The 26,704-nt window shown below is 42.3% G+C and overlaps 3 protein-coding genes across 3 annotated transcripts in view; 2 read left to right on the forward strand and 1 right to left on the reverse strand.

Annotated features, from left to right (window-relative positions):
* Positions 1–2,289: 2,289 nt before the first annotated feature.
* LOC135494784 (dynein light chain Tctex-type protein 2B-like) lies at positions 2,290–5,087 on the forward strand. Its single transcript, XM_064783062.1, has 5 exons — positions 2,290–2,450; positions 2,880–3,013; positions 3,369–3,438; positions 3,944–4,007; positions 4,506–5,087. Exons 1-5 carry the CDS (start codon positions 2,389–2,391, stop codon positions 4,551–4,553), a joined length of 378 nt encoding a protein of 125 aa, XP_064639132.1. The 5' UTR covers positions 2,290–2,388; the 3' UTR covers positions 4,554–5,087.
* A 2,854-nt stretch (positions 5,088–7,941) lies between these two features.
* On the forward strand, positions 7,942–10,995 carry LOC135495122 (CD151 antigen-like). Its single transcript, XM_064783544.1, has 2 exons — positions 7,942–8,076; positions 8,600–10,995. The coding sequence occupies exon 2, from the start codon at positions 8,635–8,637 to the stop codon at positions 9,544–9,546; it is 912 nt and encodes a 303-aa protein (XP_064639614.1). The 5' UTR covers positions 7,942–8,076; positions 8,600–8,634; the 3' UTR covers positions 9,547–10,995.
* A 2,970-nt stretch (positions 10,996–13,965) lies between these two features.
* Positions 13,966–26,704, reverse strand: part of LOC135494267 (cAMP-dependent protein kinase catalytic subunit 3-like) — a 38,947-nt gene continuing 26,208 nt past the window's right edge. Inside the window, exons 3-8 of the mRNA XM_064782172.1 lie at positions 22,919–23,182; positions 22,173–22,292; positions 21,881–21,976; positions 21,173–21,230; positions 20,692–20,769; positions 13,966–20,374 (exon numbers count right to left, since the gene is read on the reverse strand). Coding sequence (XP_064638242.1) covers positions 20,249–20,374; positions 20,692–20,769; positions 21,173–21,230; positions 21,881–21,976; positions 22,173–22,292; positions 22,919–23,182 — 742 coding nt within the window. The 3' untranslated portion in view covers positions 13,966–20,248. The remainder of the gene's footprint in view (positions 20,375–20,691; positions 20,770–21,172; positions 21,231–21,880; positions 21,977–22,172; positions 22,293–22,918; positions 23,183–26,704) is intronic.

Here is a 26,704-nt window from a genome sequence, read left to right on the forward strand (position 1 = left end):
CATAAGTTGGTTAATTGGATACATACAAATCTCTCCGATTTTCATGATCAAGGTCTGGTTGTGGCAGCATCTGCAATCTCATCAGGTCTGGTTGTGCCAGCATCTCCTATCGATCAGGTCCGGTTGTGACAGTATGTTATGGTACGATTGTTGCAGTATCTGCTGTCTCTTCAGGTCTCATGTTCTGATTTCATGCAATCCCTTTATGAAAATGATCAGGTATTCACCAGGTGAAAATGAGACTCATTTTTCCTAAGGGTGGAGACAAGGTCGACCCTGTAGAAACATGGTGCACTACGTTGGGAGAGTACACATCTAGATCAGACAGAGTACGCACAGTGAAGGGGGATGGCACACTCTATCTCTCGCTGGTACACGCTCTGGCAACGTGGGGAGCTATGAAGGGGAGGGCACGTCCAGAAGAGATAGGTCTATGGTGCACTTCTGTCTCATTGACCGAAGGCCATTTCTCGAGGTAACAATACAGAGCGACGGTAAAATAAACAGGCCCGTTGGGGTGGAAAACAGAATTGTACTGGTATTCACTTTCGCTCTGATATCTTTTCTTGTCCAGCTGACAGGTTCTGCCATCTGAGCTAAGAAAATGGAACTACGCGATTAATTAAAATAAAAAATTACCCGTCATAGGGTGGAAATTTTCCCCCTTTTCAGGGAGGATACGGGGGACGAGATATTCCATGAACCCCAAACATGGTCTTAACGATCGTTATGATCTAACCTTATCATTCCAGTACCTTTGCAAATTCTCGCGGCATTACTCCTGTGGCGACGTTTCATGTGCGTACTATGTAGTATCGATTGCCAACGGCAGGGGAGCCAGGAGCGGGCTCAGGACACAATTAAATCGGCGACAGGGTCCGTGTACATTCTGTATACATGTACATACATTTTCGTGATTTAAAAAGAAGTTTCATCAAACTTTGCAGAAGTCCTATCAACAAGAACTTTTTGGTGAAATTGTAACGAATAGAAAACTTGATGTATATAAGAACCTTAATGTCAAATTTGAACTTCAAACATATTTAAATGCTATTAAATCCGTGAAGCACAGGGCTTGTATCACAAAATTAAGGCTTGAAGCCCATTGTCTAAGAATTGAAACTGGGAGACACTGTGGTCTAGATAGACAACAAAGAGTATGTGAGGTTTGTAAGTCAGGGGAGGTTGAAGATGTTTCTCACTTCCTTGCGACATGCCCTATATATGCCTCTTTAAGGGCAAAGCTCAATGCCAGTTATGATACAAGTAGTCTCCATTTTCTGTCTGTGTCGGATCTGACTAAAATATATCTGGAAAATCCTTCACCTCCCTCTGCTGAGATAATCAATGAGTTCTTTAAACAGCGTAACTCTGTATTGCCCTGGATTCCATTGGCATTACTATGATTTTATCTTTAAATAGTTGTGAGCTTATTTTGTATACCCTGTAATTTCTTATGATATATTTTGTAATTATTGTATGTTACCGTTGGCCCCTAGTGGGCGTTTTTAGTGTAATAAAAGAATTTGAACTTGAATTTGAATTTGTAGGTCGAGTGTGACTTGACAACATATTCGCTAAGGTCTCATCAGGGAGTTGTTTTTGTTATTCATGCGCGGCCAAGCCCTAACCGTAGTTCCTAAAATCATTGATTTCTCGGTCCTTACAGTATGTCAGCGTTGATTCAGCAGTTGTTTTGGCAAAGACATGTTTTTTTGGAGTTTCTGAAACCTAGAGCGCTACTCAATAGGCGACTAACAAGAAACTACGCATTTATACTGTCGTTGCCGACGTATGTGTACACTGAACTTGGGATGTGCGTCGGCCCCGTGTTGAAATGCCGTCCAGTGCCAGGTGGTGCGTTTTTCGCTGATTTGTGCAAAATTCAACATATCTCAAAAGTTCAATGGTTGACCCTCAATTTTTTTTGATTTTTGTATAGCGTAAGCAACTGTCTTTCATGGGAGAATGGTCTCTGTAAGAATTATTCAGGAAGAAATGTATAATATTTGGGGGTTTTCGTGATTTGGGATGGTGAACAGAGCTAGGAGCAAATGCGACGCTTATGATTTATTTAAAGAAATAAAATGCCCGATTTAACATCCTGCAGAATCAGGGGAATCGGGCGTTTCCAGTGATATACGACACAAATGGGTTGTCCTCATGCATTCACTTTGGAAACGCGGTACGTCCTGTTAATGGCGTACTTCATCATCGCGTACATTTTGGAAAAACTCCCTAACGAGACCTAAAGATCACCATTGACGCGAGAATGCAAACTGACCTTGACCCCGTTGTCAGGCGAATGTTTATGTTCGGCTATTTACAGCTTTACAAACGGAATTTCTACCAAAACTAAGGCATCGAACGACTGATCGATTAATCAGAATGACGGAGGAAGAAGTGCAGCCAAGTAATACTTACATCATACGGCCAAACTTCCAACATAAGTGAGTGGCATTTGCTGTTGAGTCTGTCGTTTATTTGGCGAGTACACCGTGATCATATCCACTGACACTGACAGTGACACTGTACTGTCGATACACTGCACACTGTCACTGTACTGTACACACAAACAATACGTGCACACTGTGTATGTACCATGCATATCGTGACATGTAGCATGCATTCAGTGAAAAATGTGCATATAGTGGAGTGCTGGACTGTTAAAAAGCTTCCGGATGGTCCATGAAGCGAGGTGATCACATTGAGTATTTTGTGATATAACCCAAGAGTGCTCATGCCAACAGTGTTAACCATTGACTAATTTTGGACTACTGATTGTGGTGAAACTTTTAAAGCTTGGTTTGCTGAATTGCCTCTGGTTTTTTTGGCAGAGTTTAAGACTACACTGACACACATTACCTTTTTCTCACCAGGTTCCGTCCAGTGTTGGTGAAAGAAGTCATCCACCACGCTTTATTAGAACATCTCACCGAGAAGGAATACAATGGAGAAGAAGCCACTGAATGGGCCAAAACAATATCAGATGAAATCAAAACGAAATTAAAAGGTAAAGCTTTGGAGTCACATAAATGGCTTATATAGGGGCCTACTGAGTCCCGTGAAAAGTTGTCTACCCCTACATGACACGAAATGGTATACTGCATATCGAACCCAATAAGGCAGTGAGTGTTACAGCACATAGAGTCTACTTCAAAACTGTGGAAAAAAACCTCCCAATGTTGTGAACGCCATCACAGCGATGATGATTATCAGAACATGGTTTGCAATACAAGTGGCACAACACTTGGTTGATGTTTCAGATATGGGTTATGATCAGCTTGGTTGATGTTTCAGACATGGGTTAGGATCAGCTTGGTTGATGTTTCAGATATGGGTTATGATCAGCTTGGTTGATGTTTCAGATATGGGTTATGATCGTTACAAGTTTGTCGTCCAAGTGGTGATCGGTGAACAACGAGGAGAGGGTGTCAAGTAAGTCATCACATCAGGGCAAAAATATGCCTGAAACAAGAGGCCTTTCCAACTTTGTACACTGTGCAAAGGATTATGTCTGAGCGGTGCAGCAGAATGGCAGATCTTCTTAACCCTGTCAGCTCTGTGGTTGTTGGTTTGATTGCCAGTCGGAGAGAGCGACTCTGACGGCCCAAGTTTCTTCCTAAATTCATGAAAAATGGCCCATTTATTGTTCATAGAGCTGATGAACACTCTTGTTGACTCGTAGCTTTCAATATTTATTCAACAAGTTGATGAAGGGCAAACCTTTGTCCCCAAGCAAAGATGTGGGAATTTGTTTCGCTGTTTACTTCTTTGTATAATGAGACGGCCAGGTCACTCAGACAGGGACAACATAGTACTTGAAACCCTCATTATCAGGAACATTGCAATTCAGGAAGTATGGTACAACTTCTTCACCATGATTGATTGTGAGATGTTATATAGGTTTTCTCCCAGTATAACAGTTATTGTTGCATTACAGAATGGGTTGCCGGTGTTTCTGGGATTCCGACACGGATAATTATGCACAAGATATTTTCATGAATGTAAGTCATCTTCCCGTTGGACTGTCACTCCAGATATGTTCAGATATTCAGTTGTTCTTCAGAGCTTTTCTTTATTATCTTTACTCTGTGAGTTGTGACTCCGCTTGCTCTAATGCTTTCATTTGAGTAAGCAAGATCTTGCACTCCATGAAGTGCATCTTACAGGCATCTCCGATGTTTAGAGTGTTTTTCATTTTTTCTCGTCCTGAAAAGCGTTTAATTTGACCGCAGAAATGGATAGATACAGCTGTTAATTAGAGGCATATTTCTGTCAGAAGGGCCAGTTCTAATGATTAACAGTACTAATGACCAACAGTTTCATTTTCACAAGTTACGTTCGAAAATCAGTGTTCTTCAAATTTTCGTCTGTCCACTACAAGACTTCAGCTGGAAATGACTTGATCATTGCTGATCGTCGATGTTGCTAACGGCATCCGGATATGTCGTCAGCGGTTGTGAATAAGTCAGCAGGTTCATGAAATTGTTCTTTCATTTCAGGATTCATTATTTTGCGTGGCAGCTGCATTTGGAGCATTCTATTACTAGCCCATTCTACCCCTAGAACAGACTCTCATAAGTCAGGGATGCCATTTGAAGGACTCCAGCAGTTAAAATAATCACCACCATGTGTCACTAGTATTGAAAATGTGGAGCCATATCAAATCCAGGAACAAGGTGATTGCTGACTGCAGAAAGGAATGTTCTCTCCTGGCTAACTTTGAAGAGGGGAGTTGAATCATTGATAGATGTTGTTTTCCTATCAGTACAACTGGCTGGCTTGGTGATAACATCGACATTTATTCACACCGATGTTTAACATTTAGTTTTTGGTGCATGAAATGTCGATGCTTATATCTGCTTAATACGTCAGTTAGGCTGTGCATGGTTTGTGCAGACACCTGTGGACAACCTACAATCAGTGAGATACTTCAACAACAGAACTTGTTGCCAGCCCGAGATACCCAGAACTGGTATTCCCTGCACGTTCACAGCTGAACGTCACATGTTCGGTGTGTTGTGTACATTTCATGTATATTCATTTAAAGAATTATTAAAATAATGAATATCAGTTGTTCAAAATCACATTTGTTTATTCATGTAAATCACAGACAATCTACTGAGTGGCGAAGTGGAGAGGATTCTTAGTCCACTTCCTCGGTACTCATATTTGTTCCTTTCCTGTCATCATGTGAGTTTCATCTCAAAACATGTCACAACAAGGCAGTCAGAACTCTCATATGGAGTGTAGCCATGACATTGGGTGATATGAATAAAGACTAGCAAATGCTTTTACTCCAGTTTTGTACAGGAAGACCTAGTGTAAATGTACATGGAGTTTTAGATAAAAGCGTTTGCTAGTCTTTATTCATATCACCCAGTGTCACACCAGACTAGTAGAACAATCATTTGTGTAGAACAGTCAATGTTACAGCAAGGCTGGCAGAACAGTCAATGTTACAGCAAGGCTGGCAGAACAGTCAATGTTACAGCAAGGCTGGCAGAACAGTCAATGTTACAGCAAGGCTGGCAGAACAGTCAATGTTACAGCAAGGCTGGCAGAACAGTCAATGTTACAGCAAGGCTGGCAGAACAGTCAATGTTACAGCAAGGCTTGCAGAACAGCCAATGTTACAGCAAGGCTGGCAGAACAGTCAATGTTACAGCAAGGCTGGCAGAACAGTCAATGTTACAGCAAGGCTGGCAGAACAGTCAATGTTACAGCAAGGCTGGCAGAACAGTCAATGTTACAGCAAGGCTGGCAGAACAGTCAATGTTACAGCAAGGCTTGCAGAACAGCCAATGTTACAGCAAGGCTGGCAGAACAGTCAATGTTACAGCAAGGCTGGCAGAACAGTCAATGTTACAGCAAGGCTTGCAGAACAGCCAATGTTACAGCAAGGCTGGCAGAACAGTCAATGTTACAGCAAGGCTGGCAGAACAGTCAATGTTACAGCAAGGCTGGCAGAACAGTCAATGTTACAGCAAGGCTGGCAGAACAGTCAATGTTACAGCAAGGCTGGCAGAACAGTCAATGTTACAGCAAGGCTGGCAGAACAGCCAATGTTACAGCAAGGCTGGCAGAACAGTCAATGTTACAGCAAGGCTGGCAGAACAGTCAATGTTACAGCAAGGCTTGCAGAACAGCCAATGTTACAGCAAGGCTGGCAGAACAGTCAATGTTACAGCAAGGCTGGCAGAACAGTCAATGTTACAGCAAGGCTGGCAGAACAGTCAATGTTACAGCAAGGCTGGCAGAACAGTCAATGTTACAGCAAGGCTGGCAGAACAGTCAATGTTACAGCAAGGCTGGCAGAACAGTCAATGTTACAGCAAGGCTGGCAGAACAGTCAATGTTACAGCAAGGCTGGCAGAACAGTCAATGTTACAGCAAGGCTGGCAGAACAGTCAATGTTACAGCAAGGCTGGCAGAACAGTCAATGTTACAGCAAGGCTGGCAGAACAGTCAATGTTACAGCAAGGCTGGCAGAACAGTCAATGTTACAGCAAGGCTGGCAGAACAGTCGATGTCGCAACCTAATTTGTAGAACAGCCAATGTTACATCCATACCGACTTTCAGTAGAGTCAATGTCACAACAGAGAACAATTAATGTCACAACCAGACTTGTAGGACAATCGATGTCACAACCAGCTGACTTGTAGTACAGGCAATGTCACAGCTAGGCTCATGTCACAGTCATTGGGTGATATATTAAAGACTAGAAAATGCTTTTATCTAAAACTCCATGTATGTTTACACTAGGCCTTTCTGTACAAAATTGAAGTTAAGGCATTTGCTGATATCGGCCAAAGTCACAACAGACCAGGGCCTGGGTGGCTGAAGAAGATAACGGTGAGTTAAGTTCACATCAGCGTTAGTGACAAAATATGTTTTGAACAACTGGTCCCTGTAGAATAATCAATATCACAACTGAGCTTATAGAACAATCCATGTCACAACCACACTTGTAGAACAATCCATGTCACAACCACACTTGTAGAACAATCCATGTCACAACCACACTTGTAGAACAATCCATGTCACAACCACACTTGTAGAACAATCCATGTCACAACCACACTTGTAGAGCAATCAATGTCACAACCACGCTTGTAGAACAATCCATGTCACAACCACACTTGTAGAACAATCCATGTCACAACCACACTTGTAGAGCAATCCATGTCACAACCACACTTGTAGAACAATCCATGTCACAACCACACTTGAAGAACAATCCTTGTCACAACCACACTTGTAGAACAATCCAGGTCACAACCACACTTGTAGAACAATCCAGGTCACAACCACACTTGTAGAACAATCCATGTCACAACCACACTTGTAGAACAATCCATGTCACAACCACACTTGTAGAACAATCAATGTCACAACCACACTTGTAGAACAATCCATGTCACAACCACACTTGTAGAACAATCCATGTCACAACCACACTTGTAGAACAATCCATGTCACAACCACACTTGTAGAGCAATCCATGTCACAACCACACTTGTAGAACAATCCATGTCACAACCACACTTGTAGAAAAATCCATGTCACAACCACACTTGTAGAACAATCCATGTCACAACCACACTTGTAGAACAATCAATGTCACAACCACACTTGCAGAACAATCCATGTCACAACCACACTTCTAGAACAATCAATGTCACAACCACACTTGTAGAACAATCCATGTCACAACCAATTTTTGTGACCATATCACATTTCTACTACCAATTACACCTGTTAATTGGTAGTGAAAAGCTGTAAATTCAAATATCCCGCTGTCGACTCTATTGTGCCTGAATACCATTGTGCCTATATCTCTTTCACAAGTCTATTGATATATCACCATGGTAACCTGACCTAATTTGATACAACAAATGTTGATATTGATATCAGTTATGTGCAGTGGACAGGAAACCATTATATTGGTATTGATCATGTGGAGAAAGGATTAGAATGTTTAGATGTGTACATCTCTCGCGTTTATTGTGGCTTTTACATCAATGAAGAACCAATTTCTAGTCTAACATGGAATTCTTAGAGTGATAAAGGTAAGGATTATTTTAGGCAGAGGAGTTAATAAATTATGTTATTGTGTTGGCAAAGCCAAACAATGCCAATTAACTCTCAAACAATCTCTTACATTCATTTAATGATCATATGTAGGCAGCATAGGTAGGCCACAGGTATGGGTGGTATCAATGTATGTTGTAGGCATACTCATTGCATTTGCCAGAGAGAGTCAATGGTCGTGCCCAAGCCCACAATTCCATAAGAGAGACAAGTGACTTTCTCAAGGCCTCACTATTTGTCAGTCACATACATAAGAACATCCTCGAAAATCCAGAGTCAGTCTTCTGAGCCATCCTCCTCTCCTCGCACACGTTACATAAGCTCGGTCGTTAGTGCCGAGTGTTGGCCTGAGGTTCAGGATGACATCAGAGAGACAAGAAACTTAAGGCGTTGCATCAATAAGAGAGACTTGTCACTAAGTGACTTGCCCAAAGCCCCACAGTTATAGTCGAGACGAATGCCTTGCTAAATGACAATAACACTGTCTCTGTTCCACTGCAGACCACATCATGGCGTGAGGAGGACCACCTGTGATCATGTCCATACTAGCCTCTAACATCTGGAGCAGCAAGAAGGACCGAGAGCAGTCACTTCGTCTCATCACTCTCATCTACCTCACGCTTCTCCTCCTCAATGGAACACTCTTCCTCGCTCTCACCATATGGCTGATCGTGATGCAGATAACGTCATGTGACTACCTCCACTTTTACTCGATAGAAATATGGCTTGGATTTGCATCTTCACTCACATTTCTTGGACTTGGAATCGCCACATGCGTTACGACATCGCGCCAGAAAAACCAGGAGAAACTGCGGACATTTTTCGCTGTGACTCTGTTTGGTACGATACTCCAGATCATCTGTGCCGCATTCGCATCCATCCACCGAGCACAGGTGTATGATGGGACGTTACAAACATACCTCAAGCTTACTGTCATGAAGAATTATACTGCGGCAGAAACTGCCAAGTCATGTATGGATGGGATTCAGACGCGGTTTAGATGTTGCGGCGTGACGCACCGCCATGACTGGATGGACCTTAAAAATGACCCTCCGTACCCTAGCTCTTGTAACTGTTCATACACTAAGACAGCTGAACGGACAGATCATTGCCGATTATGGACCAGGTCATCTACGACCAAGAGATCTTTGATAAACCAATGGATCTACAAACGCCCATGTCTGGGACAGGTCCAGGATAAACTTAACGAACAAAGTAACGTGTTCCGTTATTACTGCCCGCTGTCCATCACTGCCAACTTTCTCCAGTTGCTTGTCACGTATTGTTTTGCCATAAAGATTCAGGGACAGTCGGTGGTTGATATCTATAAAGTGCCTGAGACGGCGACGCCATCGCGGTCGGTTTCTTCCACGCAGCTGGATACGATCTTCACAGGAGAGCAGCAAAGGCAGGTCGGAGAGCCCCGATGCGAGGAACGGTCGGTGTAAAGACATACACTCATGTGTTTTTCAGAACATTCTTATTACTCAGATATAAGTATGGTTAACTTCAATTAGTGACAACCTCCCTTTGGCAGACACCTTGTTATCATTCACAATAGTGTCTACCCACAGGTTGTCTTTCCATGTAACAAGCTTTTGGGTCTTGTTGCTATTAATGTGTTGAGCGCCCCTCAAATAAGTGCCTTGCAGTGACCTGCGATACAAGTCAGGTATGTCTTCAAAAAGCAAGAGATCATGGCTGTCATAAAAAGAAGAGATATGCAGTGAGGGTGATGAGAAGAAACAAAATTGATTACTCTGCCCTGACAAACCAAACTGATTTCCCTGTAGGATTGTTTTGTTACAAACATTTTATTGATCTTGATGCAGAAACTGTGATCAAAGCATTGTTTGTTGTTGTTAATCTATTGTTATCGGTTTGTTGGCAATAATACATGTCGATGTAGATTTATATTCTCACCATTGTCCTGTGTTATTCTGAGGGGAACAAAAGGCTGTAGTTGGAGGGTCCGATTGGTGGTATATAATTTGTACATAATGGGTAATGTGACTGATGTGCACAGTTGGGTACTGCATGGGCCTGCTTTGAAATTGGCGAGGAAAGTGAGTGAGATAATAAGATGCGCCAATTGGTAATATCATGAATATTATCTGGCCCATCAAGCTGCCTGTCGGTAGTCTCCCTTTATACTGAAACATTTTGTACCACACCTTCAGTTAGGCTCAGGCCTACATGTATTGTAGACTACATTTATATAGCAAACCATAACACCTTTCACATACTCTTACTGGTATCAGCGAAAGTATCAATCTTTGATATCACTGGCACAAGTCTACAAATTACACTCCAACTTTATAAACGGTGTACTTCAAGGTAGTGAAATAAATATCCGTCCATCACGACGAAACCATTTGATCTGGTAGAGTCAATGCTGATTATATCATTCATGTACATGTGTATTTTGTGTAGTTGAAGTATTTCTGTCTTAATTTATGGCGATATTGCCATTCTTATTACATATTTACTTTGTGTATTTCACTTGTAGATCTAGAGTCACCCGGTCGAAAGAGGCTTCCCTTGCCGAATGGAGTTTTCTCCTCCTGGTTGTGTCAAAATGTAGTTGGCAATCCTTGAGATAAGGCATCTTGACCCGCAGTGTGTTGAGATCGCTAAATCACTGAGGATGGAAAAAAGGGGGCCATTCCATTGCTGAAGGGGAGGAGGACCACCGTAGTTTTCTGATTTCAAACATATGCATGTGCCCTGGGATAACTGGTGAAAATTACAATAAGTGCGTGAGAAACGGTTATTCATCTTTAGAAGAGTCATTTGTTGCATTCACACTCAGCTCCATATATTATGGTCTTTGTTATATGTGGATTTTTCAATTACGATGGTTGCCTTGACAACAATAAATCAATTGATATGTTTGATTGGAGTTCTTTTATTTCACCTGTCGATATAAACTGGTCTGTTATGGTAACTAATTGGTTGTAAGGCCGGGAAAGGAAAGAGCCGGGTGGGCTAGATTAAGTTTCATGAATTCACCGATAGGTTTCTCTCATATCTAACAGTCCAACGGCAGTATTCACACTTGTATGAGGAAGGTGTTTGTCACGGAGTCACCTTAACGCCTGCCTATAATTTTACCGTTTTATATATATCCTCCAAAATCCAGAGTCGAGTCGTATCCTCATCCTTGTGTCATACACACCTGTGTTTGCATCTGCAAATAATTAGGCTGATTCCATCTTAAAGTAACTGGCCAGGTTGCGAATTTACAATTCAATTACAAAAACAGGATAGTCATAAGATATATTTCGAGCTTTCTGATTGGTCAACAGTACAGCCAATTTACATACGCACATGACCCAAATGTACTCCTTGTTGTGATGTTGTCAAGTAGTACAGAAGCTTGGGGTTCGAGGGAAAAAAAATATTTCAAAACATTTTTTTTCTTTTTTCTTACATTTCATCTTTTTAAAAAGGTTTTCACTGTTTCATCTTGTTAAAAAATGCTGCGTAAGATTATTGTTCATGAAGGACAAAGCGGGAATTAAGGATTACAGCAAAGCATTGGGACTTAAATATTATGGATGCCTTGTCTTTGAAAAAGACAATGGAACAACCACCCCACCAGAATTCATATGCAAACAAAATAATTAAAAATCCCGATATTATCAAACATCCTTCAACGGCCTCCGCCTTGGAACTGAATGTGCTCTCCTCTATGGAGAGGTGTTCCAGATGACTGAGGACATTATGATGATTGTCCTTCATGGAGTGGATGTCCTGTCTAACCAGTAACAGAGCTGAGGCATCTGTATTATCAAATAGGCCTAATAGAATAGGCTGAGAAAAGATTTTATTTGAAATTAGTAGTATGAAATTGATACAATCTGAAAATGAAAATGCATGTTAAAAATTATCATACATGATATAAGATATAAATGAAAGCAAAAAAGAAAAAGAAAAAAATATCCCAATGGCGGATTCGAACCCACGCCAAAGGTTGCCTCCAGATCGATGAAGAAGTGTGCGCGGTTAAGGCTACACCACGTGACCATGATCAGCCAATCAAACTCCGAGAATTATTCTAAGCGTCAGTTCAGTTGGGAATTATAAATTCGCGGCCGGTGTAACATCTGTGGTTGTTCCCCATGTTTCAGTGTTTCCAAACAATAGGCAGCTAGAGAGACCATGACTTTTCAATAGGGGGGATACACAGAAATACTCGTCAATCTATTTTTGAGCGTTCCCAAGCAATGAGGGGAAACACTCAAAAACAGAAACACTCAAAAACATTACACCGGGTTACCCCATTGACTTCCTTGCGTAAAAGTTACTCTCGCACCCGTTACTCATGGTAAAATATACAAAATCACTGGAAACCAGGACAAGAAGAACTTAATGCAAGGCCAAAAACTAAGTCTTGCGATCTGTTCTACTACTTTTGTTGACATCGGCTATTTTAAGAAAAGCACATGGTAACTCTTTACCCACAATACATTGCGGTAAAGGTTTTGTATAAGAAGTTTTTTGATAAAATGTACTTGTAAAGCTCCACATATAGATATACTTATATGCAATAGTTGGACTGGTGGAAAATTGTCAGTCGGAAGGGGACGGCCCTCGTGGCGGATAATTCACAACAACCACAACTAAAAAAAAACACGTGGTAATGTTTGTCCGCAATGTATTGTGGGTAAGGAGTTACCATGTGCTTTTCTTAAAATAGCCGATGTCAACAAAGGGGGCCGAGTATCTTTGGATCTAGCCCTACTCCTTCCCGCGTGCCAGACACCTGTCCTTATAATTACTGTTAGGCAATACCTCCATCGGACTATCTGCGCGCCACAGGCAGGTGTGCCGCAATCCATAGTACGAAAAATAAGAGTAGACCTGCTATGATTTTTGCGCACTGATCACCACGTGTATTACGCGTGTGTGTCGGCTGGGCTGCTCTTGTTGGATTACTCTTATTCATGTTTTGGATACTTTTGAAGTGCGTTATTCATAAACAGGACCTATCCAATGTTATAAACAGGACCTATCCAATGTTTTGCTGACGGCAGATAAACCTCTAAGGTAGGCTTGGTTTGTATACAGAAATTGAGAGCCGCCGCGCAATTGAGTGTCGGTCGGAATCGTTCTCACGCATTCCGGCAGAGGACAGTAGTGCTGCTTTGTGAGCCCTGGTGGGAGAGATCCGAGTCGATGCCGATTGAGCAAAGCATGTCATTGTGAATACCACGTGTCATGTCTATTTCTATATTTAGGCTGCAGTAAACATTATCACGTGCTATTAACAGCAGGATTGTTTAATAATAATTTTTATCTATCAAATGAAATCCCGTAATCATGATAGGCCTACAATAGGGCCAAGTAAATGATGCCTGCTAGTACATCATTTTCATGGTTGTTGCGTGAAGCGGGCAGGGGATTCGGGGGGGGGGGGGGGTCCCAGTGCCAGTCTAGTTGTATTCTCACGAAAACGTACGCCATAGTCAAGATATAGGTTCTATTTTCTTAGCTTAGATATCAGCACCTGATGGTGACGAAGAAAGAAGCCGAAGTAATGATAGTCCAAGTAACCTCGACCCTGTCCACCGCGCAGCGGAGGGTCGAGGAGGCCTCGTTGATTGACCCGAGGCGAGCCGTGCATACAGTGAATGCACTGTCAATACCTCAGAACGCTGGTATTCCTTGCCTCGAGGTTACCCATCTTGGTGAGAAACACGTGAGATGTACCTCCAGAAGCCTTCTTTCTGAACTCGGCCCAGCCACCTGGGGTCCCTACACCTGGTCCCTACGCCCAGCCACCTGGGGTACCTACACTTCAGCTTTAAGTGAACTGGATAAGCCACCTAAAGAAGGCTGATTTAAGAAGTCAAGAAAGCTAATTATTTCCGTAAAATTATAAGCTTTATTGTTAATGTGCAGCACACCCTTAGTATTAACATTATGAAATGCCGTCTACAATGTAAAAGCCTGTCTCCCACTGGGAGCAGACCAGGCTGGACCGATCGGGTCAGAACACGTACCCGTCTCAAGGGCCAGGGCCATTTGTTCCATCTATACAGGGTGGTTCAGAAACACACAAAATAGGAGCTGCCATTTAGTGCAGCTGCAAGTTCTTTTTAAATGTTCAGTGAATGTACCATAATGTGCCATAAATTAGCTTATGCTTTCCTGTTGGTTGGCAGCAACAGTTCTCTGTACAGGTGTATTCAATTCAACCCGAGTCTTTCAAATAAATTCATTTGAAAGATTTGAAAGACTGATTGAACGAGAGGTAAGAAGTATTGCCTGCATTTTGTCGAAAATCATAAAACATTATCTTGAGTGTAAGTCTGGTATGTTTGTGAACCACTCCCCCTATTTTAAGAGTCTAATGCAGTAACTTGCTTTGAACACTGAGCCTTGTTTGAAGAGGTTTAGAGTTGAAGTGTCCCTGTGAAGTAACATGGTCAATGGGTGTATCGACACGTGACATTGTTCACTGTGTTCCGCAGTTGGCTGAATTGGTATAAGAAGTGTACTTAGCATGTTTCTGCATAAGACCTTTTATTATATTTACCCTACAGCATGACAGACCGTGTCACCCATAAACATCTCTTGAATAACCAACAGTGGTAACACAACAACTAGACCACAGCTCTCTTTCAGTACATTCTCTGCAGGAGACTTTAATTCTCATAATCGGACACAGAGTACTCTAATAAAGCTGGATATCAGACAACAGATTTGCTCTCCCATCGCTGATATGAAGAGTTTTGTCTTGAGAAAGTAAAGGCAGAACTATAGGGACCAAGTTAGCTCTCAGGGTCACTAAGCTGAGTAAGAGAAGGAGCTGGTTTGACTTGCTCTTGAAAGACATGTAGTCTCATACATCATGAACAGTGCCGATGTAGTCTGTGATAGCTGAGACGCCTATTGGCCACTTAGTATAACTTAATCAGGCCCACCAGTCTCTTGCCTCGGGCCTCCCTTATAATCTAAACCAGACCCAGTATTTTGAGCTGACATTGCCCAAACAAAGAACTAAATGTCTCATCAATTTCAAAGCATCAGGCAAATGAATATGAACAAAAATATCTACAAAATTCCTACAGCTTTTCAAAGAAATTCCAAAAACATTCTTGGTTTTATCACAAAATGGTAAAATGGATGTAATTCTTGATTCAACTCAAGCAAAAAGCAATTTTACCCGCATAGCAATGCTTTATAGAACTTGAGTATTTCTGGTAAAATAAACAATGTATGTAAAGGCTTAATGTCATCCCAGCAGATTAGTATTCCGAATGACGTAAGTGGTCCGATTTAACGCATCACAGTGCACCTGCGAGGTGCAGCTTATCATCACCCACCAGATGGCGATATTGTATTTCACTTTGCCCATGAAAACAACCCTTTCACAATTATTTTGACCTTTGTTCACCATCACTCTGAAATATGAGTCACTCTTTAACTGATACCAGATTATTCTCATCTGGTGGTTGAACTACATCGTTAGTGAATTAGGTTACTTGAGTAATGTTCACAGTTACATCACTTTCCTGTTTGAAGGTCCAACACAGTTCACATATTTTTGCAGTTTTCTAATGGAAACAGAAGTGTCTCCTCTTCCTCACAAGTGGAGCTAGTTTTAAATTCAGACAATTAAACGTGTGTTGGACCTGAACTTACAGCTCCGCCTATGGAGAGTTGTGCACACTACCACTTCCTGTGGGCAAGAGTGGAAGAGTTCACAAAGAAACAGGACCTTCAAAAGGCCTAACATTTAAACGATAGTGGTTTTGTTTGAGACTGGTTCTCATTGAATCCAGTGTATCAGTGTATAAGGAAAATGAAATAAAATATGGCAAGATATGTAAACATAAATTTGTTATAAAATAGTTTTAGGATTTTCAGAAAAGGTACACACTGATAACACAGCACTGGAGGGTTAACACTAAATCTATTTTCTTCAGTAGTGCGGCCAAAATCTGTATAAAGTTGTTTATATTTTCGCCTCGGGACATCAAAACAGAATGTTATGGCAAAGGATACATATAGATTTTACAAAATTAATAACTTGTTAGACCAAACAGTGTTCTTGTACATTGGTAGTAGCTGTCCCAGGACTCAAGAACTATTGAATAAACATTATAAACTGCAATCACATTTCAATACTTCCAGGTGTTTTAAAATATTCATACCGCTTCAATTCATTGTCTTGTGAGGGTTGACTCGACATAATAGACCAATGTCCCCCCCTTCATTCTCTGAACCTCTCTATCATAATCTGTCAACTGGACAGTGGTGCCACCTTGTGTGAGAATCTGAGTTGAAAGTTCTCATCAACATGGCTCTCCTATTTAGGCTAGAAATAAAGAAATAGACTACTTTCCACATGGCCAATGTTGTTTTTGGGGAAGCGAGTGTATTTTTTCGTTATGGCACATGATACTAACGATCACACATGACTAGCAAGGACAACTAAAGAGACAACTGTTGGGGGACATAGCAGGGGTTTGAACCCACATCTGTCAGGGGTGTAGAACCCTCGTTACTGCACCACCACAGGCACTGTAGCCAATACAGCAGCCAGAACCAACCCCTCTGTACCACCATACATGTATGCCAGAACCAACCCCTCTGTACCACCATACATGTATGCCAGAACCAACCCCTCAGTACCACCATACATGTATGCCAGAACCAACCCCTCAGTACCACCATACATGTATGCCAGAACCAACCCCTCTGTACCACCATACATGTATGCCAGAACCAACCCCTCTGTACCACCATACATGTATGCCAGAACCAACCCCTCAGTACCACCATACATGTATGCCAGAACCAACCCCTCAGTACCACCATACATGTATGCCAGAACCAACCCCTCTGTACCACCATACATGTATGCCAGAACCAACCCCTCTGTACCACCATACATGTATGCCAGAACCAACCCCTCTGTACCACCATACATGTATGCCAGAACCAACCCCTCAGTACCACCATACATGTATGCCAGAACCAACCCCTCTGTACCACCATACATGTATGCCAGAACCAACCCCTCAGTACCACCATACATGTATGCCAGAACCAACCCCTCAGTACCACCATACATGTATGCCAGAACCAACCCCTCAGTACCACCATACATGTATGCCAGAACCAACCCCTCAGTACCACCATACATGTATGCCAGAACCAACCCCTCAGTACCACCATACATGTATGCCAGAACCAACCCCTCTGTAAATTTAATGAGTGTCTGCATTTCCAAGCCACTCCTCCTTCAGAACATATTGTTGACTTAACTGTTTTGAGACTAATATCGACATCATTCCAACACTCAAACTTAAACTACATTTTGCAAAGTTCTATTTAGCATTTTCAATTTCAAAACAAAGATTAACAAATTCAAACACAACTATGAGCATTTCAAATCCACCTGAAAATGCCTACAGTAGACACCCTGTAGCATATCTATCTGACTTAAAAGTAAAAAAGTTCTAAAACATTTATCCAATTTTAACACAACTCGATTGGCCAATTGGAGTCTTGACATCAAATGGTACAAATAAATAGTAATGCCTCTAGTCTATTTCACAAGAAAATGACACTCTGATATTTGGTGAATTTGCTCATAAAATGCAACATTTGAACAAACTGTTAACTGTGTATTTCATCTGGAATTTCAAAGTCAATACTTAAAAGTCGGAAAAAATCATTACCAAAAACAGGCCCTGTGAAACACACCAATTTTTCCCAGCCATTTTAGGCCCCCCGACCGCAGTGCCATTTTAGGCCCCCCGACCGCAGTGCCATTTTAGGCCCCCGAGTGCAGTGCCATTTTAGGCCCCCGAGTGCAGTGCCATTTTAGGCCCCCGACCGCAGTGCCATTTTAGGCCCCCGAGTGCAGTGCCATTTTAGGCCCCCGAGTGCAGTGCCATTTTAGGCCCCCGAGTGCAGTGCCATTTTAGGCACTGGAGTGCAGTGCCATTTCCTCGTGAAATGAGTATAACACATGATGAAGACCAAGACATTTTTAGCCTCTAGAAATGATACAAACACTACTATACTGTAGATATATCAGACTTTATCTGCTGAACTGCAACTGAAAAGTTTGGACTTAAGAGTCAAAACACTCCTTAACTCAGCGACTGATTGGAGCTTTCAGTTCCTTTAATATTACCGCAGCAGCCATATAAACATACATGATCCTGCACATCAAATCAAGGCACGAGTCGGATTTCTCCTAATGCCACACGCTTTGTCTTGATACCAGTCTCATCTACCACCATATAGCATTTGGAGTTACGATATGCAGCAACTACTGACTTTCTGACACTTAAATGCCTGGATTCTATGACTTTATCCCTGATTTGATGGGCGTGTGACCCCAGTATAAGGTGTCTGTTAGCACGATCTCTGGCGGACAAACTAACATATGAACTGCAAGCCAACCAACAACATAGTCGCATTGCCATCACAAGCTTATCGCCATTAACAACGACCATGTCAAATATAAAACCTTTTTAAAAACACACAAAATTTATATCTAGTCTGTTGTTATCCAACAATGAATCTATAGCACTTTTATACATGACTATTTACATCTTTTGGCAATTCAGAGTAATATAATAATGTGACTAATGTCACTTTCCCTGGTTACATTTATCATGCTAACAATTTAAAATTTACCATCAATAACTAAGTGAAAATATAGCAACATTTGCCCAAGCTTTCTCATGATTTCTGGTTCCATCAACTCCATAAAAATACGGAACAACACCAAAAGTTTCAACTATTCAACCTACTTCTGTGATTCCTGAATATTGCTATGTTCTTGACTCGCCCTAGAAATTCTGACCCACAAGCAGGATATTTCAGCCACAAATGAACTGATACCATTTCATACAAGATGAGAATATCTCTATACTGCTGCATACACGATGTACAAGTAACAAGCTTAGCCCATCAAATTTTTAACAATAGCATTTGGATTTACAGGGTGGCCTGTCTCTGTTGCCATGTGCCAAGGTGCACCATGTTTCTGGGATGTTAGATTTTTTGTTAGAGAAATTACAAAACTGGCACTTGATTCCACAGAATCTGCCGTATTGGGCATCAAAACAGAATGACTGGCGAGCCCACATTATGACGTCGTCACCAGTTGCGTTGATCTGTTGATGCTGCTTGCCAAAAGCTGCTGGCCTGAAGTTGACATCACAGACAATAAGGAATGAAACCGGTCTTTTCAGGGCCATGTTTATTGGGCCACCCTGTAATTACACTAACAAACAAATGCCTGCTTACATGAAAATGCCACATGTATTAAACACAGAGAAATATACATCATTATCCACCTCGTTATCTCAATGTAAAATAGGTTGACAAGTTTTGAAAACAGATCATGATCTTAGTTGAAGGACTGCTTCCACCAGGGCACTTCCCCGCTGTCACTTAGAAGGCTCTGGCCCAGTGAACTGCAGTCTAATTACTCGCTGGCACACTACCATCTTTTGATAATGTAAATCTGACTTTATAGTGTCAAGTTTCAGTGTAAAATACACCAGGCCTCCTGATGTTACAGGCAAGCTGGCTACTGTTAACCTGTGCAGGGACTACTAGTTGCTTTGACATAGATACCAAATACAACAAACCATGGCCTGCTGTCAATCAAGTACCATTCCTTTCCAAAACTTGCCAACTCGCACCACATTCAACAACAGATTGACAAGAACTTTTTTCCAAATCAACAATTAGAAATATATTACAACAGATTGCTCACTAATGCCAGCTTCATTCCATGGAATCAACAATCTGGGTAGTGATTCGTACGTAACAAGTCCCATCCATGGAATTCAATTGATGGACCTACATGTATGCAGTCAGACGAGCAGTACACACTGCTTGTCAACACTGCTTGTCAACACTGCTTGTCAACACTGCTTGTCCACAGTGATCTCTGCCTGGATAACAGCAGTGCAATAGCTTGGTATTCAGTGTGTTGGCTGCTGGTACGAACATCCACTGTAGCACAATCCTGGCCCAGTAAGCTCCTGCCCCCTACAGGCCATTTCTTGAACTAATCCAAACCGGCTTGGCCATAGAAGCAAGTCTAACGGCATCCTCTGCACAAACGTGCAACATGGTTTCGAAACAATTTTGTGGCAGCGCTATCTAGAAGTCTGCGAACTGATCCGAATCTGCTCGGCCAACAGGTGGTCGTCGGTGCCAGTCATCCTCTGGATAGTTATCAAAGCACCGCGTATCACCATCGTGTAGAACCTTTGGTATAATTGGGGGCTGGAAGAGAGAAAAGCAAGGTTAACTCTTCACGCGTGAACAAAGTTATCAGCTCTAAATGTTATCATGAGGGGACAAACTTGTTCCCATGAAGGAAAGCCACGCTGTCTGGGGGAAAGACATCAAAAGTTAGCAACGGCTGATTCTTGTCATCTGTAATTATGTCCAAATAAACATACGTGTACTTCATATGATTGTTATCAAAGGCTGGGCTGTCATGATGTAAATCACCAGTCTGTGGCGTGCTTCAGTTCCACAATTTCCACAACATTGTCCAACACAAACAGCCCCTGTGGCAAAAGTCGTCCATATCCTACCTGTAATTTTCTATTGAAGACGCCGTCCCAGTCGAGGTGTTTGAACCATCTGTGTTTCTTCACATCCTCTGATCCACTCTGAAACATACAAGACACCATTGGCATTACTAAGTTCACTGGAAACCAAAAAATGTTCACACACTTCTGATTTTGCAATCTGGGTGAAAATCACCACAAATACATGTGTTTTTATTAATCTGCAACTCCGAATTTAGCTTGCATTATCTCTAAGGAGCTGGCATGAAACCTGCATGTAATCATAACGCTCACATTGTCTTGTCACTCATTCAAGGTCTGCTCTTGATATGCACTTGTTCGGGTGGAGACCAACTCATAACCCAACATGCTGAGTGAAAACGCTCATCAATGTCCAGGAGGGTGAGGAAACAAACCAGGACACTGAACGACACTCGCAGCACACAATCCAAGTCAAACACTAATGACTACTCAATCTTGAAGCCTTTACCACTCTGCCACCTACCTTCATATTCCCTAATCGTTTCGTCCGATCATTATTCAAAAGTTTCTTGACAAGGTCTCTGTAAGAAAGAAAGCATCGAGTCAGAGCATGGATAGATTCAGTCGACATTATTAACTTTTTCTCGATTGTGAAGTATAGATTTGTAAAACCTGTATTACCTGAACAATTTTATCAATCTTGCCTTCTTTAGCTCAAGATATGAAAAGTTAAGGCACAGTCTGGCCGTTAACTTCAAGCTCATAGGACGGTCACTGGTCACTTATTGCAACCCCAACAATGGCCACCACTGAAGATTTGATCACTCTAACATTCACTCTGTACATTTCCTACTATGATTATGTTCTTTCAAGAAGCACATGGAGTTTGTCCCACTACAAGCCTTCATAATGCTCTTATTGCCACATTTAATCAGTGATGTTGATACATTGGGGGAGGGGGGGAGGCTGAACGATTCCATAACCGATCCCTCCTGTAATAACCCAACTCACGCAGGTGATGTCGTCAATAACGAGCACCGAGTGGGCGTACTCCAAGACGACCATCACAATATATTACAATTGCACCATGAGAAAACCTGTAATTGTCACCTGATGATAGATACAATGCTTGAAAGTGTTGAGGACAGGTTGTGGCAGAGAAACACTGCACCGCATTCACAAAACTCCTACATCCTACTGTCTCTTCAGACACTTAGCTTGTTGAACTTACTTTGCTATTGGGTCTATATGTTTTGGCCATTCTATCTTTCCCTGAAGTATTTTTTCATAAATGGCAAATGGGTTGTCATCAAAGAATGGAGGGTATCTGAAACGTTCCGAATAGGAAAATCAACAACGATCAAAGTCACGTAGTGCATCAGAAATTAGGCCAATTAATGCATAATCCAGTTTGATCCACTGCTTGTTTTGTCTTCCAAAATGCCATTTTGTGACACATACAAAATCACGTCATCATGATGCTGAAATAACTTTTGACACCGATGTAAAGACAAAAGACGTACCCTGCTAACATTTCATATATCAATATTCCTAATGCCCACCAGTCTACCGCCTTATTGTGACCTTTACTCTGAATAATCTCAGGGGCCAAGTATTCCGGCGTACCACATAACGTCCACGTCCTGAAAGAGAAACAGAGTTAGAAACTAGGTGCAAGTTACCTACGGCAAGCATGCCAACTTCATAAGGGCTGAAACAGGAGGCGTTTGCAGACTTCTGTGCCTTTGAAACATGTCTATTAAGCCAAACCTATTAAACTTAGGCAGATGACTTACTGATCAAGGCACCCAGGTTACAGAAAGAGGCTGAGAAAGTTAGGCTTTGGCTGGGTGGTTCCATAGGCAGATGACTTACTGATCAAGGCACCCAGGTAACAGAAAGAGGCTGAGAAAGTTAGGCTTTGGCTGGGTGGTTCCATAGGCAGATGACTTACTGATCAAGGCACCCAGGTAACAGAAAGAGGCTGAGAAAGTTAGGCTTTGGCTGGGTGGTTCCATAGGCAGATGACTTACTGATCAAGGCACCCAGGTTACAGAAAGAGGCTGAGGAAGGTAGGCTTTGGCTGGGTGGTTCCATAGGCAGATGACTTACTGATCAAGGCACCCAGGTAACAGAAAGAGGCTGAGAAAGTTAGGCTGATCAGTGTTGCACAGATGCAGGATGTAGGTTTGAGAAAAATAAGACACGGCCCAAGCTGGCCAAGACTTGAGACAATTTGTAACATAATAAAGGAAGAAAGTGGACTTACCTGTCATCTAACCGTTTAGCAAACCCAAAATCTGTGATCTTCACATGCCCTTCCTTATCTAATAATAAATTCTCTGGTTTCATGTCTCTGTACACTATACTGAGTGAATGTAGATATTCCAACGCGGACACGATCTCCGCTGTGTAGAAGTTGCCTGTGGCATTGTTAAAACGTCCCACACTCCGTAAATACGAGAATAATTCACCTCCCGGTACGTATTCAAGAAGCATATAGAGGAATGTATTGTCGTGATGTGCCCAGTGTCTGAAACAAGACAACAAGATCATTAGACAGGAAGGCAACATGAGAATTAACTTGACCTTTGCCATAATGGCCTTGGCTTTAATCAAGTGACCCTGACCTTTGCTAAATCTAATCTCTTTTTTTGTAGGGATAACGAAATGAGTGACATCCAGCAATGGCAAGGCATTAGTCCACAATAACAAAGGTATGTATTTTCAGCTTTATCCAGAAATTAACCAACACAGTTGTTCTTAGACTGCACACTGACAAGCACCCTTTGCTGAATATCCATGTGTGACTGGGCTACTAAGAGTTTTTATGTTGACAGATCTGATCAGCTCTTCAACACAACCATGAAATTAGAAAATGTTGAGATGTCAAGATTAAGTTTGTAAGAAGAGTCGGTGTACAGAGAGCGAAAGAGTAAAAGGGTGCCTGAAATAGCGGGCCCTTCGGTCGTTGCTACTCTACAACAAAAGATAGCCAAAACCCTTTGTTCTCTTTTCGACACATTATACCAACTGATCAAGAAAATTAGCCGACTCTTCTTAATGGAAAAGTGTGCTCATTTTAGACGGGCTTCAAAGGATATGGACGTCAGGCTTCCGTCGGTGACGTCTGCTTATAAATCAAATCAAAAAGAGACAGAGAGATTGTCCAGCACCCCAGGTGAAATTCCCAATTTACCAAGTCACTTCTCTTTACTGAATCAGGAAAGACTGCTCCAAGATCTATTTATAGAGAACCGCAGAAACTTTCTAAAACCGATAAATAGAAGACAAAGATTATCTCTGTAACACTGGGTGGAGGAACAACTTCACGCAATGACGGGTTTGAGTCATTCGCATCATCGTGACCTCACCCCTGGTGTCCTATACCTGGGGACTGCCAACCTCATTTATGTGAAAACAAGATGATGATTACCAGTGTGCTTTTTCACCACAAAACATGTCAGCTGTGACAGTGCATAATTCCATGTTGAATTTTCTGTTTCTTGACAAAGACTGAGAAATATCACGAGATATCTCCACCACCTGTTGTCACTGCATGTTATCAGTGACAAATTGTTTAGAACGAGTGGTTAGCACATCATGCGCATGACCGAGTAAGAGGAGGTTGTAAGTTTCACTCTCGGATGGATCAGCACTGTCTTTGTGTGCTTGAGCAAGGCAATTAACCCGACTTTCCGTTCTCTACCCAGAAGTAAACAGGTACCTAGGTGGCAGAGCTGGTTAGTCCTGAATGGAGTTGGCACATGAGTCACCCTGTCTGTCACTCATCAAAGGTCAAGGGCAAAAAGTCACTTGTTGCTGCTGTTCTGAAATGTTTTTGTATAACTACTCATGAGATCCATATTGATACCGGATATATATCATGAATGATTATATCTTTAACATTGATAAACAGTCCAATTAGAATGAATTATGAGCACAAAGAATGGGTCTTTTCTCGGTCAATGATAGGCAACTGGGGCAAATAATGACTTTATTCGAGGGAAACGTTTTTATGTTTTTATGATTTTTGAGGATGTCATCTGATTTGTTTGTTGATTCGTCACTGAGCTTTCACAGCAAGTATATGAATCATTGAGAACAGAAAATGCTTCACTAACAGAAAAGAAATAGCTCTTTCAATTTAAACCCCAAACTCGAGCCCTGGGTTTGAGTGATGACTCATCAAGCTTCTAGTGCATAGTACTATAGTGTATGGCATATATGCACTATGAGATTAGCTATCACTGTTGTGCCCAAGAGCAAATGATAAGGTGACCTTTTATACCCCAGGTGGGAGTTTCTCCAATGGTTTTCAATGTACTTTTAATGATTCCCATTTCAAAATCTAAATTTAGACAAAGGTCTGAGCAGACACTAATTAAATCTAAAATTATCGACAAGACCGAGATAAGATGCACGATTCCAAGAGGCGATTAAACCACAATGGATATTGTGCAATGGAATAATTAGTTTAATCAAGACATAGCGCGGTTATAGCTAGTCGGGAGATGATATTAGCAAGATACGTCTCCCGTGACGTGCTGGTTTTAGCATAATGTCAATGAGGGAGTTCGCAGTGCTGTATGATGATAAACTTGGAGAGGGCACTGGTGTCTCCAGAGAAGGTAGACCGACCTTCTCTCTGGGGAAGGGAGGTTGGTAAAAGGCTGTTTGTCCCTAAGGGGAAGGGAGGTTGGTAAGAGGCCAGTCTTATCTAAGGAAGGGAGGTTAGAGATGGGAGGTTGGTAAGAGGCCGTAGGTACCTCTTGGGAACCGAGGTCAGTAAGAGGTTGTCTGTACCTCTTGGGAACCGAGGTCAGTAAGAGGGTGTCGGTACCTCTTGGGAACCGAGGTCAGTAAGAGGTTGTCTGTACCTCTTGGGAACTGAGGTCAGTAAGAGGGTGTCTGTACCTCTTGGGAACCGAGGTCAGTAAGAGGTTGTCTGTATCTCTTGGGAACTGAGGTCAGTAAGAGGGTGTCTGTACCTCTTGGGAACTGAGGTCAGTAAGAGGTTGTCTGTACCTCTTGGGAACCGAGGTCAGTAAGAGGCCGTCGGTACCTCTTTGGAACTGAGGTCAGTAAGAGGTTGTCTGTACCTCTTGGGAACCGAGGTCAGTAAGAGGCCGTCGGTACCTCTTTGGAACTGAGGTCAGTAAGAGGTTGTCTGTACCTCTTGGGAACCGAGGTCAGTAAGAGGGTGTCTGTACCTCTTGGGAACTGAGGTCAGTAAGAGGTTGTCTGTACCTCTTGGGAACCGAGGTCAGTAAGAGGCCGTCGGTACCTCTTTGGAACTGAGGTCAGTAAGAGGGTGTCTGTACCTCTTGGGAACCGAGGTCAGTAAGAGGTTGTCAGTACCTCTTTGGAACTGAGGTCAGTAAGAGGGTGTCTGTAACTCCTGGGAACTGAGGTCAGTAAGAGGGTGCCTGTAACTCTTGGGAACCGAGGTCAGTAAGAGGTTGTCTGTACCTCTTTGAAACTGAGGTCAGTAAGAGGGTGTCTGTACCTCTTGGGAACCGAGGTCAGTAAAAGGTTGTCTGTACCTCTTTTGAACTGAGGTTAGTAAGAGGTTGTCTGTACCTCTTGGGAACCGAGGTCAGTAAGAGGTTGTCTGTACCTCTTTGGAACTGAGGTCAGTAAGAGGTTGTCTGTACCTCTTGGGAACCGAGGTCAGTAAGAGGTTGTCTGTACCTCTTTGGAACTGAGGTCAGTAAGAGGGTGTCTGTACCTCTTGGGAACCGAGGTCAGTAAGAGGTTGTCTGTACCTCTTTTGAACTGAGGTCAGTAAGAGGTTGTCTGTACCTCTTGGGAACCGAGGTCAGTAAGAGGTTGTCTGTACCTCTTTTGAACTGAGGTCAGTAAGAGGTTGTCTGTACCTCTTGGGAACCGAGGTCAGTAAGAGGTTGTCTGTACCTCTTGGGAACCGAGGTCAGTAAGAGGTTGTCTGTACCTCTTTGGAACTGAGGTCAGTAAGAGGGTGTCTGTACCTCTTGGGAACCGAGGTCAGTAAGAGGTTGTCTGTACCTCTTGGGAACCGAGGTCAGTAAGAGGT

Source organism: Lineus longissimus, chromosome 10 (assembly GCF_910592395.1).
Source record: "Lineus longissimus chromosome 10, tnLinLong1.2, whole genome shotgun sequence".
Lineage (NCBI taxonomy): Eukaryota > Metazoa > Nemertea > Pilidiophora > Heteronemertea > Lineidae > Lineus > Lineus longissimus.